Genomic DNA, 14,051 nt, shown 5'->3' on the forward strand with positions numbered 1-14,051 from the left:
TCCATCCGTTCCTATTGAAAACGAAAAGAACTATCAAAACTTAGAAGGAATACAACCAACTGCTTTTTGACGTGAAGGATGTTCCTTAGGACGAGAAAGAGAAACTAATTAGCAACGTTAAAGTGATGAGGATCATCAGACTCGCTTTGCAGGCCGATACTTTCGTTTGGTTAGTTCATGTGATACTGCGAAACCTATTTGGGAAAGGCTCAAGGAACTTTACTCCACTAACACAGATCTTGAGCATTCTAGACAAACACTTCTGCTTTTGGAGTTTGGTGCCTTCGCGTAGAAGCCAGAAGAAAATCTGAGCCAGACATTCAATCGCTACAATCATTTTCTTAGCATGATGAAGAAACATGGTATTGGATGAGAGTTGATCCATCAAAAGGTTACTTTTATGAATGGGCTTAGATCTGAGTGGACGACGGTTGTCTCTACAGTCAAAGCGCACGAGCAGTTTAAAAGTTACTTTTTAGCCAAGCTAGTTGGAATTCTTAAGGAACATGAAAGTGAGGTGTCGAAAGAAGCGAAAGTTGTTTCTGGTATGGGGTCTCTAGCTCTTGTCGTGAAAGGCAAGAGTGTTGCAGAGGAAGAGTCTGAGTCTGATCATTCTAAGTGTGATCTTACGAATGAGGAGTTTGCTTTAATGGTCTCAAATCCCAATAGGTTTGCTAGGAAGAAATTCTCATCAAACAAAACCGAAACTGGCAGGGTAGAAACATCTCTGAAAGGTTGAAAGAGGAGAACAAAAGCGCTTCTCAAAAGGAGAAAGAAAAGAAGGAGAATAAGCTTGTGGGTGATTCTGGCTATGACTACAACTATTGTCATGGAAAAAATCATTTGGCCAAGGAATGCATGCTAAGAAGGTTAAATGAGAAGAAGGAACAAGAAGATGATGAGGCCCACTACATGAAAAAGTTAGAGGAAATCAAAAGGAAGAAAACTACTGATAACTCTATGCCTGCTTTAATTATGCAGGCAAATGTGGCAAATAATAAATTTGGAGGAGTTGAAATCTGGTCAACTGACTCAGAGGAAAATGAGGTTCGCAATCCCACACATGGAAGGGCATTCATTGCAAAAGAGGAGAGTTCGCGGTTTGCAGGAAGGTGTTTGATGGTGACTAATGATGGGTCACAGACGCAGGAAAATGCTGCTGGGAGTGGAAGAAGGAATGATAGTTGTTTCACTGCAAGACCAGTTCCTAAACAAATCAATGAGTGTGAACAGTTGATCAACAAGGTAAACCTAATTCTTGTATCACTCAACATACCTGTGTCTAGATACGAAACTGAATTAAACGACTTAAAATTCACTTTTTCAAACATTAGCGACATTTTAAAAAGAAATTGTTTGACAAATTCTAATCTAATTGATCAAATCAGAAGGATTTCGTCGAAAAGAGATGGGCAGAGAATGTGGATTGAGAAGATAGATTCAGAGTTGTCTAAGTCTAGGGATCAATTAATTTATTTCCAATGAGATAATTTAATGCTTTTGAAACAACATAATATTTTTTTGTTTAATTGCTAAAAGGATTTATTTTAACATTACTCAGTTGCACCTTGATTGTGGAATCGGTGAGAAAATTCACAAGATGATCTTACCATTTCTTGAATGAAAGGAAGATGAGATAGACGCTGACTGTTACAAATGCGAATCCATAGTTTGATGCATATAGAGTTTCACTGGAACGAATTGAATCATACATTAAGTCCAAAGACCACTAAACATGTTAAAACAACTTTTAGATGAAAACAATAAAAAGTAATTCAAATATGAAACTATACAAAAATTCGACTCATTGAGTGCCAAATTGAGTTAATGAAAATAAGATAAATACTAAAAGCACATCTGAATTCGATGAGGACAGTGACATGAGCGAGATTTCTGTAGAGGATGAGGTTGATTACTCAGAGTTTGTTAAAAACGAACCTGAACCTGGAAAAGATTTGAGTTCTGAAAATTCGGTTGAATTTTCACGTATTTCTAAAAATAAACCAAAAACATTGAAAGCAAAAGCAACCTTTTTTTCCCAAAGTACAAACTACCCCTAATCAAGTGTTCTCTACTAAAGGACTGGGCAAAACTCAAACTGTAGAACTAACGTCCATCGTCAACGAAGACAACAAAGAGGGTTGCGACGATGATTTTTGGTCCGCTCCAATAGATAATGCAGACGAAATGAAGGGTCTATCTAAAAGAACCTCATGGAGAGTGAAGGGAAGATATGTGGCAGAACCACTGAACAATCATTCCAGCTATGAGGAAGGAAGTCCAAGTGGAACAAAGGAAGATTCAAGCGAACCCCAAAAGGACGAATCTCATGCAAGAAAAGCGAAACCCAACGTAAATATTCACAAGTCCTCTAAACAACTTGCATAGCAAAAACGTCTGATAAATCAGAGATATCAGAGTAATCTCAATAAAAGGAAGCAATTTTTGCAATCCCAAAATTCCAACTATGTTTGCAGAGAAAAATCTTCCAATGCGAAAGCTCGTTCACATGCGAATCCTAACTAATGTTCGAACTACCATTCCTGCAATCAACATAAACCAAAAAGGAACTCTATTGAAAAATCTTTTCTCTCAATGAAGCCCATTGAGAAATCAAAATCTCATCATTTTCAACCCACGAAAGCTTCACCCAAAGATGTCAAGGGAAAGGGAAAGTTGGTCTCAGATTCTGAAGCTCAAACCAAGAAATCAACTACTCACCCTAAGAAAGTTAGGAAAGAATTCATTAAGAATCAAATAAAAAACAAAGAAAAACAATCTGATTCAAAAGAAATGAAAATGAAAGATAATAAAGTAAAATTTTTCACCATAACTAAGAAAGATGAAACCACTTTAATAAACGGAATTATATGGTTGATCTTTCTATCACTTATCCACTTTTTGTAAAAGGCTCACAAGGACCCAATAAGCTCCTAAATCTGCTTGACTTTTACAGGTAATTCATGACGAGTAGTTCGACTCTAAGTGATATATCGACAGTGGTTGCTCACGTCACATGAGTGGGAGGAAGGAGGTACTGTGAGAGTTTCGAGCTCTCAAAGATGGTGGAAATGTAAACTTTGGAAACAATTCCTTTGGAACGATCAAAGGCTACGGGATGATAATGAACAGAGATTTTTTTATTTGTAAGGTGGCATATGTGGAAGGATTACAACACAACCTAATTAGCATTTTCACAATTGGTTAGGGACGAGATTGAAAGTATCCTTTGACGATGGAGGATTTGAGATAATAGAGAAGAAAACAAAAACGGCTCTTTTAAAGTCACAGCGAAAAGGAGAAATGTATCCTTTGAATCTGAACCCGATACAAGGGAAGCCTGCCATATGCTTGCTTACGAAAGCTCACTCTGATGAAAGCTGGCTATGGCATAGAAGAATTTCACATCTCAATTTCAAAGACATCAACAAGCTTGTACTTGGTGATCATGTGCGAGGGCTTCCTCTCATGAAATATGATAAGGATCATTTGTGTCCAGCCACCGAAACGGGGATGAAAATCAGGAAAAGTCATCCAACCACAGTGAACATGAAAATCATTAAACCATTGCAACTTCTACATATCGAACTTTGTGGACCTTCTGCAATTGAAAGTGTTGGTGGTAGTAAGTACATTCTCATCATAGTTGATGATTTTCACGTTTCACTTGAGTGTATTTTCTTAAACAGAAATTTGAAGCTACTCCGAAACTCAAGGAATTCATAAAGCAAATTGAGCTTCAACTGTGAAAGCTGGTTCGCAATGTTTGCAACAACAATGGATTGGAATTCAAAAACCAAGCATTTGAAGAATTTCTAGCTGAAAAGGGAGTTTCGCATAATTTCTCTTCTCCCTATACTCAACAACAGAATGGTGTAGTTGAAAGGCAAAACCATTCTTTGTGTGAAGCTGCGAGAACCATGCTATCCTTCACATGTCTGCCTCTCTATTTCTTGGCAGATGCAATTGCGACTGCTTGCATCACCCAAAATAGATCCATTTTGAATAAGCGATTCTCTATTACTCCTTATGAAATCATAAATAATCGTAAACCTAATGTCAAGTTTTTCCATGTATTTGGTTCAAGTTGTTTCATTATCAACTCCAAGGAACAACGTAACAAATTCGATGCGAAAGTTGATGAGGGTATATTTTTGGGATATTTGTTGACCTCTAAGGCATATATGGTTCTTAACAAACGTTCAAAGAAGATAGAAGAAACCTAACATGTTACATTCGATGACAACTACTTGAAGAGGATTTAGTCGAAAGAGAATCAATTGGACAAAATCTTTCCTAAGCGAAGTCTAGCCATTGTTTCGATCTCAAATCTATATGACGAATTCATGCTAATATTTGATGATCCAGAGAAGACCATCACATCTAAGTCAAAAGCAATTCACAATAAAGTAGAGGAATTGAAGAAGATAATCGATGACGCTGCGAAAGACATGCACAAACAGTCATCAACTGTGAAAGTACCTCAAGACACGAGTGCTACAGTCCCAAGGGAGAATTCAGGTTCCAACTCATCTTTTCAGGGGGGGCCTTTTACACCTCAAGAAACAAACATTCTATCGTAGGGGGCACGTTTTGCTTCTTCTTTCTCTTCTGAACCTCTCACTAATGCAAACGACTCACCTCCCACAATGACTCACGAACCTTCATTCACAGGGGATTCTTTACTTCCTGAAGAAGAGGTGTTCTCACCATTCGAGGGAGAGAATAAAAATTCGAATGACGATTCAGACGTTCAATCAGAATTCAAAGAAGTAAATGCTGAATTGGACCCCTCTTATGATCCAAACTATCCTTCACTTGCTAAATGGACCAGAGATCACCCAAAAAATGAAGTCATTGGTGAATATTCTGCAGGCGTTCTTATGAGATCTCAGATAAAAGCGAAATGAACTGCATTACTATCAAAAGTGGAATTATGTATGTTCAATTCATTTGTTTCCATGATTGAACCCAAAACCGTCAACGTTGCTCTGGATCACTCTGATTGGGTGCAAGCGATGCAAGACGAGCTCAATGAGTTCGAACGAAACAAAGTTTGGAGGTTAATTCCAACTCTACTTGAAGCATTAGTTGTTGGTTTGAAATGGGTTTTTCGCAATATGCTAGATAAAGAAGGGAATGTGATCAGAAATAAAGCGAGACTTGTTGTCAATGGGTATTGCTATGAAGAAGGAATTGACTACGAAGAAACCTTCGCACCTGTTGCAAGGTTGGAATCTATTTGCATCTTCTTGGCATATGCAGCATATAAGAACTTAGAAGTATTTCAAATGGATGTCAAATGTGCATTGTTGCACAACGTACTTGAAGAGACTGCATATGTGGAGCAACCACTTGGGTTTGTTAATGAGAAGTATCTCAATCAGTGATACATCTTGGACAAGGCAGTTTATGGACTGAAGCAAGCTCCACAAGCCTGGTATGAAACTCTTACTCGCTTCTTAAAAATGTACAAATTTAATCAATGTTCGTTTGACCCAACCTTCTTTCATAAGAAAGATGGTGACCACTTAATGATTGTCCAAATTTATGTTGATGATATCATCTTCGGATTGACTAATCCTAGCCTAACAGCTGAATTCCGAACGTTGATGGAAACTAAATTTGAGATGAGCTTCATCGGTCCAATTAACTTTTTCCATGGGCTTAACACTAGACAAAGTCAGGAAGGTATTTTCATTAATTAGGAAGCTTACACGGAGAATCTACTTGCCAAGTTTGGGATGATGGGAGACTCAAGAATGAAGGGTCCAATGGCAATCACAACGAAACTTACTCCTTATTTGGATAAACTGGCTGCAGACATGACCCTTTATCGTCAAATGATAGGCTTCCTAATGTATCTAACTACGAGTCGTCCATATATTATGTTCTCTGTTTGCTATTGTGCTAGGTTCCAAGCTAATCCTCGAGAGCCTCATATGAAGGCGGTCAAGAACATTTTCATATATCTAAATCGAACATCCTCTCTTGTAATATGGTACCCTTCGCAGTCGTGGTTCTTCATACAAGCTTTCTCGGATGATGATCTTAGAGGATGTGGGCTAGATAGGAAAAGTACAATTAGAGGATGCTAATTTCTTAATGGCAAACTTATCAGTTGGTAATCTAAGAAGCAAACGTGTGTATCCCTATCAACAGCTGAAGCAGATTACATAGCTGCTGCTTCGTGCACATCCCAAGTCATTTGGATTCAAAGCCAACTTCGTGATTATGGCTTAAGTATGAGAAGAATCCCTTTATATTGTGACTCTGAAAATGCTATTTGCATTTGTTAAAACCCAGTGCAACACTCAAAGACAAAAGATATAGCACTGAGGTATCACTTCATTAAAGATCATGTAGAAAGCTTGGGAGCGGTCCGGATAGGCTGTAAGCCCTATGAGGCAGTCCAGTCACGCCGAAAGCTTGGGAGCGGTCCCGATAAGCTGTAGGACCTGCGAGGCATTCCAGTCAGGTTGAAGTCTCAGTTATGTATGTTTTTGTTTGTTATGTTTATGTGGTGGTACGTTGGGGGAAACTCACTAAGTGTTGGCTTACAGTTTTAGTTTTGTTTCAGGTACATCTGACGACCATGGCAAGGCGAACACATCCTTGGTTTTTATGTTAATGGATCTTGGGAGACTACGAATCAAATAATATTTTGAAAACAATGATTTTGTAAACACTTTTTAAGTAATGGGTTGTCTTGAAAAGTTTAAAATTCGTTATGATTTTTGAGATGCTACAAGTTGGTATCAAAGCCTTCATTTGAGTGAATTAGAGGAACATCCGTGTGAATCCAATCTCAAACTAAGGAACTGCTAAAGTTTTAAAAATGATTTTCAAAACTTTTTTAAAAAATAATCAAGAAAGGATGCGATCTGTACAAGCATCCTGAGCCAGTAAGCATGCCCCAAGTTACCCATACCATTATCTGATATTGTGTTTATGTTAGAACAACATGCTAGTCGTAGGATAAGGATCTTCTGGAATTAATTTAAAGATTTTCCTGGTTTATGATGCCTTATTTCATATAGAGTTTTCTTGCTGATTGTTGGATGACTCTTTTGGGTGTGAACTAACTATTAATTGAGTACATTAAGTCATATGCTGGATGGGTTAAATAGTGTTAGGGTAAAGGATTTGGTCCTACTGTGGAGCTCTAGTCTAACTCGAAACATTTTATGGTTGAATCTTTTAATCTAAGATTATTTAAGTTATGTTGCATGTGATTGTATTCATGCCGTAATTAACTATCACCAATGGGGGGTCATTTAAGCAGTTGATGGTAGGCTTAGATGTGGATCCTAGGATAGCCTAGGGAGCATGTAGTACACATCGCACACCTTTAGCAATTGTTAGGAGTATCATTATGGAAAAGTAGGTATGTGAGCAGTTGTCCATATGAGGTGTGTTTAGCCTTTCTATAGGGTGTGAGGATAGACTGTCCGCGTATCCTGGTTGTTATAGGTTTTGGGTGGTTGTGATGATCCTTAAGACAAATACGGGTATGTGTGGAAGGTAGTATAGGCCCGTACTACTTAAAGCACAAGACCCATGTGCATTGCAAGGAAGTCACAAACCCCAAGGGATAGTACCATCATGTAGTTGTAGCAATATCAGTTGTGGTAATTCTAATGTTCTTGATTCTTTTTATTATGCAGTTCACGAGGGGATCAGGTTCGGGATCTGGAGCTGATGGTCAGGATAGCCTAGGATTGACTATTGATCAGATTCAGGAAATGGTTACCATTGAGGTTTCATAGATATAGTAAGAATAATTGTATGGTATCATGGATCAAATCACGAGCAGGTTAATTGCCATGTTAGAGGAACAAACTGCAGCTTTGCAGGCTGCGAGAGGTACTGTTGAGATGACTATTGGGGAGATATTGATAAAGGGAGATAACTAGCAAAGAGGATGAGGACTCTTTCAGCAAGGGACGAGGAGACTAAGGATGCTAACTTGGGTACTGGAAGCCAAAGGAGCTATTATATATGTGGGAAGTGTGCGGGAACCCACAGGATTGCTTGTCACAAGTTTAAATGCTATAAGTGTGGAAAGAGGGCATGTTTTTCGTGACTGCAAGTAGGATCGGATGTGTTTCCACTGTCACAAGATAGGTCATCTAAAACTTAACTATCCTTTATGGGTAGCAGAGGGAATGCAAGCCCAGATGTCCGCCATCCTGTGTCAGGTTGATACTACCATATTTATGCATGTTTTTAGGCAATATTTATTGATATTTTTATACACATTTTGGTTATTTGCATTGAATAATGATACTTATAAGCTTTAATTGTACTGTGCAGCCAAATAGAAGCATTTTTGGATAAAAGGACTAAAATCGACAAAGATTGGAACTTTGGAGGCTTCGAGAGTAAGAGAGAAGAAAACCCACGTAATCATCTACATTCAAGTCGTGTTACATATCTATTCACGACGTGAGTACGAATATTCCAGAAGATAGGATACGCGTAGAGGAGTCCTTGCCCAACACGGATAATTACTATATTCACATCGTGAGACATATCTGTTCACGACGTGAGCGCGGAAAATCAGAAAACTATATATTGGCTTATTCCATATGACTTAAAGGACTTTTGGCTTACATGGAGGGTTTCTGGAGTCGAAAATTAGAAGAAGAAAAGGTCTGGAATTAGGTTGCATACCAAAGAAAAAGGAAGAGTTCATACTCAACTTATTAGTTTGGTACATTTAAACATGATTAAGACTATGGTTTGTTTGTGTTTGTTTGCTAGGATGTCCAACTAAATCTAGCTGCTTCTGTTAGCTAGATGAAGCTGGAACTCATGGTTTTAATACTTTAGCTTTGATTTACTTGTTGGTTATGACTTGTGTTTGATTGATTGAACCTAGCATGCTTGATTTAATATTTGATTGCTTTAAATTCTTGTTCTGTGTAGTTAGTGAATATGAATCTACATGAATTTGAATACCTAGTAATTTAGTGAACATTAGATTATTAGAGGTAAGATAGAACCAATCTTAGATAAGTAATTGAACTATTGAATTAGGTTGTGCTAGAGAACTCATATTATGACCATAAGTCTGTTTTTCAAATCAATATTACATGGCTCCAATTCTATTTAATAATTGATTATGTGTTAACAATTGTGTGACCATACATAGATCTACATGAATTAATTAATGTTAGTAAATTTAGAACTGAATTGTTAATATTATGTTAATTGGTAACCAACAGTAATTGTCATAACTAATTTATAAACCATTGAGGGAAAGTGGATTCGAACTAACAGAAGTGTTTTGTTTATTGATTGAATTTGTGTTAAAGAATTAAGTTCCTCGAAACTTGCAAAATTAGATAAAACGCTTTCCTTTATTAGAAATCAGGTAAATTTAATAGTAGGTAGATTAATTAGTTAAAACCGTTCCCTGTGATCGATACCTGACTTACCCAAACTATTATCTAATTTGACTAGCTACACAACCTAGGTGCATTTTAGTTAGTTAAGTAGTTAGGTTACAAATTTAGAATTAGGTGTAGCTATTTGCACACATCAACTTTTTGGCGTCGTTGTTGGGGAACGACTTATTTTATTGTTGATTTATTTGCTATCGGTTAATCGATCCTTTTTGTGGGATAAAACCTCCAAAAAGTTAATTTTTCAGCTTAAACTTTTGTTTCAGTATTAGACTCACGACGTGAGCCTTAAGCTCACGACATGAGTTTAATAGTTTTTCGTTTTTCTGTTAAATTTTCTACGACAACACAAGGTGGTACTCTTTACCATGTTGTGGTGACCAGTCAGTAGGCAATTTTTTGTTAATTTTTGTTCAATTTTATGTTTTGTTTTTTATTGCAGTAGTTCATGACCAGAGGTTCCAACACACCTTTGGTGCCACCACTTGAAGATCCATAGTCATCCCTTCACAAGAAGACGAATAAGAACACATGAGTGAACCAAACACCAAAGAAATTGCCTTTTAAAGATCTAAAGTCTGTTTTTCGAAAGAAGTTAGGAAAGAAAGTGGGAGAATCTAGCACATCATCAATGGTTGAAAGCTTTCATCAAAAATCTAACCCACAAGAATCCGAGTACGAATCTGACCCAAAATTCGAAATACATAGAAGTGAATCCGAAGAAGCGAATTAGAGATGATGCGGATATGTCTATGGGAGCTTATAAGAAGCGAATTAGAGATGATGCTGGTCCTGGCCTAGTACAACTTGTAATTCCTTCAACTGTCACATTTTAGCTGAAGGGACACATCCTTACTGCACTTAAGGAGGTACCATTTTTTGGAAAGGATGATAAGGATGCTTACAAGCATTTGGATGAAGTTAATTGCATAGCAGACTATTTCAATTTCCCAAATGTTCCAAAGGAGATAGTCTTGCTAAGGATGCTACCAGTCACTTTTAAAGGAGCTGCAAAAGACTGGCCGAAGGCACTTCCACTTGATGCAATCACTACTTGGGACCAAATGTGTGACCAGTTTCTAGAACAATTTTGTCCACCATCAAAGACATCTAAACTCAAAAAGGCAATAGCCAACTTTAAACAACAATCGGGTGAGTCACTTTATGAGTCATGGGAGCGCTACAAAAGATTATTAAGAAATTGTCCTCAAAACGACCTCAACATACAGCAAGAAGTCTCAATATTTTATGATGGTGTTAATTTCATGACAAGGCAGCTCCTTGATTCTCAAGGACCCCTAAGTAAGAAAAATATGGGGGAAGTCAAAGAGTTGGTTGAAGAATTTGCAAAGCATTCTCGTGAGTACCACTATCCAAGGCTGGATGGAGTTAAAGGAAGCGGGGGTGGACAATCTGCAAACATGGCTGCTGTAATAGCCATGCTTGATACTCTAGATAAGAGAATGACAAAGATCGACCAGACAATACATACTATAAGGGTTGGATGGGAAAGGTGTAATGGTCCACACTTGACCAAAGACTTCCACTTAGATGATAACGGGAACAGAAGAGCTCAAGTTTGCTAGTCAAGTGGGGATAAATATGATGAAGACTGGAGGAAACCAAAAGAGGGAGTGGCTGCCATATGTTGAATACCAGAAGCAAAAGGAAGAAAAATATAGGCAGACAGGTCGAGGCTTCTACCAAAAAGAGCAACCACCAGCTAAGAAGAAATTTGACTTGGAAAACATGCTAGTTCGTTTTATGGAAGCTTCTGAGAAAAAGCATGATGATATTGAAGCAGTATTGAAGGATCAAATAAAGATGATGAAAGATCCACAAACTATGATGATTTACTAGCAAGCCCTATTAAGAAATCATCAAGCATCAATCCACAATCTCGAAGCTTAACTTGGTCAACTAACAACTTTGGTGAACGAAAAATTATCTTCACAATTCCCCGATAAGAAGACAATCCCATGTTATGATGATTGAGACTGAAGAAGAGGCCATTTATGAGTTCTTAGAAGCATTAGAGGAGGAGCCAAAACTAGCTAAACCAAAACTGAAGAAGTCAAAAATCGAAAATAATTATCGTTGAAACACCGAACTCACGACACGAGCCTGCTATGCTCACGACGTGGGACCGGTCTGAACATAAAACTTCTGAAAGTGTTTCGGCTTACCGTCCGCCTTTACCATTTCCGTCTTGAGCTAATATTAGTCCACTAGAAAGGGAACATTTGGAGTTTATAAATCAAGTAAAGGGTATTCCAATAAATACTCCTTTTATTGAGTCATTATAAAAAATTCCCGAGTACGCGAAATTCCTACAAGATTTGATAGACGCTCGTCAACAATTGAAGGAAAATTCCAAGGTTATTTTATGTGAGGAAAGTTCAAAAGTATTGTTGGGAAAGTTTCCTAAGAAGATGGGAGATCCTGGACGCCTCACTCTTCCATGTGAGTTTGGAAATAATATGAAGACTTATGCTTTAGCCGATTCTGGGGCTAGCATAAATTTGATGCCTTATTCATTTTCTCAGAAGTTGAATATTCAGAAGTTGAAGGCTACAAAAATGACTATTCACATGGCAAACCGTTCAATGACACAACCCCGGGGCATTGTGGAAGATATTCTAGTGAAAATTGGGAAATTCGTTTTTCCAATTCATTTTGTGGGTTTAGATATGAAAGAAGATCCCGATGTTCCGATTATTCTTGGTCTCCCTTTACAAAATATATCTTGTGCCTTGGTTGATATTCATGAGTCTAAGCTCACTTTGAGAGTTGGATACGAAAATGAAACTTTTGGAATACAAGATGGTTTCCTAGGTAATGATGTTCGAGGTGAGGTTTTCATTATTAATGAAGAAGATGAGCTTGGAGATTGGAGAAGTTAATGGACGAATAGTTAAAAACAATTCAAAAATTTAATCGAACAAAACCAAGAGCATCCACCCCATTTTTAGTTGAGGTATTTGCCTATACAAAACCAACTTCTTGGGTAACCATGGAAAGCGATGATTTATCAAGTGACGAAGACGAGGTTACTTGTAACAACGTAAATTTCCAAAACAATTTTTGATTTTTAAAACATTCTTTTATTCACAAGATAATATCAAAACATAATGTATCCAATGCCATCATGATAAAACATATCCCAGAATCCCAAAACATAAAACTCCACAAGTGTGTACAGATCATGTAGACGCCTTCCCGCGATCCTCGCTAGTACCTAAAACACATAACACAACCACTGTAAGCCTAAATCCTTAGTGAGTTCCCCAAAATACCACATACAACACATACGACACTCAAGGACATAACTCTATGGCGCCTTCTGGTCCAAGTGTCTCAGGGGACTTCCGTCCTGAAATCTCGGTACACCTACGCCACTCTAGGGCTTAACTCTGTGGGACCTTCCCGTCCAAGTGTCTCAGGCGACTTCCGTCCCGAAATCTTGGTACACCTTCCGGTCCTACCCGTATCGACCTTCCGATCCGTAACCTCCTGACCTTCCGGTCCATACCAACTTGACCTTCCGGCCCTTATCATTCATAACATACATAACACACACACACACACACACACATATATATATATATATATATATATATGTATATATATATATATATATATATATATATATATATATATATATCAAATAACAGCATACAATACACACATCTCATAGCATATAAGACCTTCCGGCCACACATAGGTACTACTCTAGGTACAATATAGTGAGAAGACTCACCTCATACGAAATCGGATAAACTCTCGTGCTCGACGTCCCGACCTAGCCTCCTCATATCAACCGAATAACATTCCTGATCAATACCCTCTCAACGTCTCATTCTAATGATGGTTAGAAGACCATTCTACCCCTCCCAGAACTCTCTTGGATCAACTTGACCAAAACCTTAAGGTCAACTGAAGTCAACGGTCAAATTTGACCCGACTCGTCGAGTGCACATGGGCGACTCGGCGAGTCCATGCGGGTCCTCTGAATCCTTCTAGCCTCACTTGGCATGTCGAGTCATCCCTCCACTCGACGGGTTCCTCCTGTCACGAATCGCGGGGCAACCCCAACTCGACTCGTCAAGTCTACTTATGAACTCGGCGAGTTGCATCCATGGAAACACTCAAATGACCTTCTGAGGTCCGATCTGCTTCTCTAACCTATAGATCTGACCTTTCCATACTCACTAATCACGTAAAAGGTGAAACCTTTACACTCATGCAGCACATATATGGCTCCTTTTGAGGAAATAGCCTCAAAAATGGAAACCTAAGTTCATTCCTTCCATAACACTCCCTAAAGCAAGATAGATAAGGCTCTCTGATACTCTATGGGTCCAAATCTGAAGTCTAACACATAAAGGGACCATAAACTCATCAATTCAAGCCATAAAAAGGGTATAGAAAACCATAGATTCATAGATCTTAACCAAAACAGCATGAGATTTCGATTTGCTACCTCAATACTGCAGATCTAAGCTTGGAAACCACGGATTCGCAACCCTCTTAACCTCCTCTAGCTAGAAACACCTTCTTCTTTGCAAAATAACACCAAAAAGGATTTAAAAGGCTAGCTCTCACACACAACTCGCCCAAGCTCTCTAGGGTTTCTCTCAC

The 14,051-nt window shown here is 38.2% G+C and overlaps 1 protein-coding gene and 1 non-coding gene across 2 annotated transcripts; one reads left to right on the top strand and one right to left on the bottom strand.

The window, feature by feature from the left end:
- Nucleotides 1-4,961: 4,961 nt before the first annotated feature.
- Nucleotides 4,962-5,390, top strand: LOC128126789 (uncharacterized mitochondrial protein AtMg00820-like). Its single transcript, XM_052764905.1, has one exon. It carries the CDS (start codon nt 4,962-4,964, stop codon nt 5,388-5,390), a length of 429 nt encoding a protein of 142 aa, XP_052620865.1.
- Nucleotides 5,391-10,522: 5,132 nt separating this feature from the next.
- On the bottom strand, nt 10,523-10,629 carry LOC111880921 (small nucleolar RNA R71). The gene has a single exon (XR_002846630.1). It is a non-coding gene; the product is annotated as a small nucleolar RNA R71 (small nucleolar RNA).
- Nucleotides 10,630-14,051: the final 3,422 nt, after the last annotated feature.

Source organism: Lactuca sativa, chromosome 6, assembly GCF_002870075.4.
Source record: "Lactuca sativa cultivar Salinas chromosome 6, Lsat_Salinas_v11, whole genome shotgun sequence".
In the NCBI taxonomy this organism is placed as follows: Eukaryota; Viridiplantae; Streptophyta; class Magnoliopsida; order Asterales; family Asteraceae; genus Lactuca; species Lactuca sativa.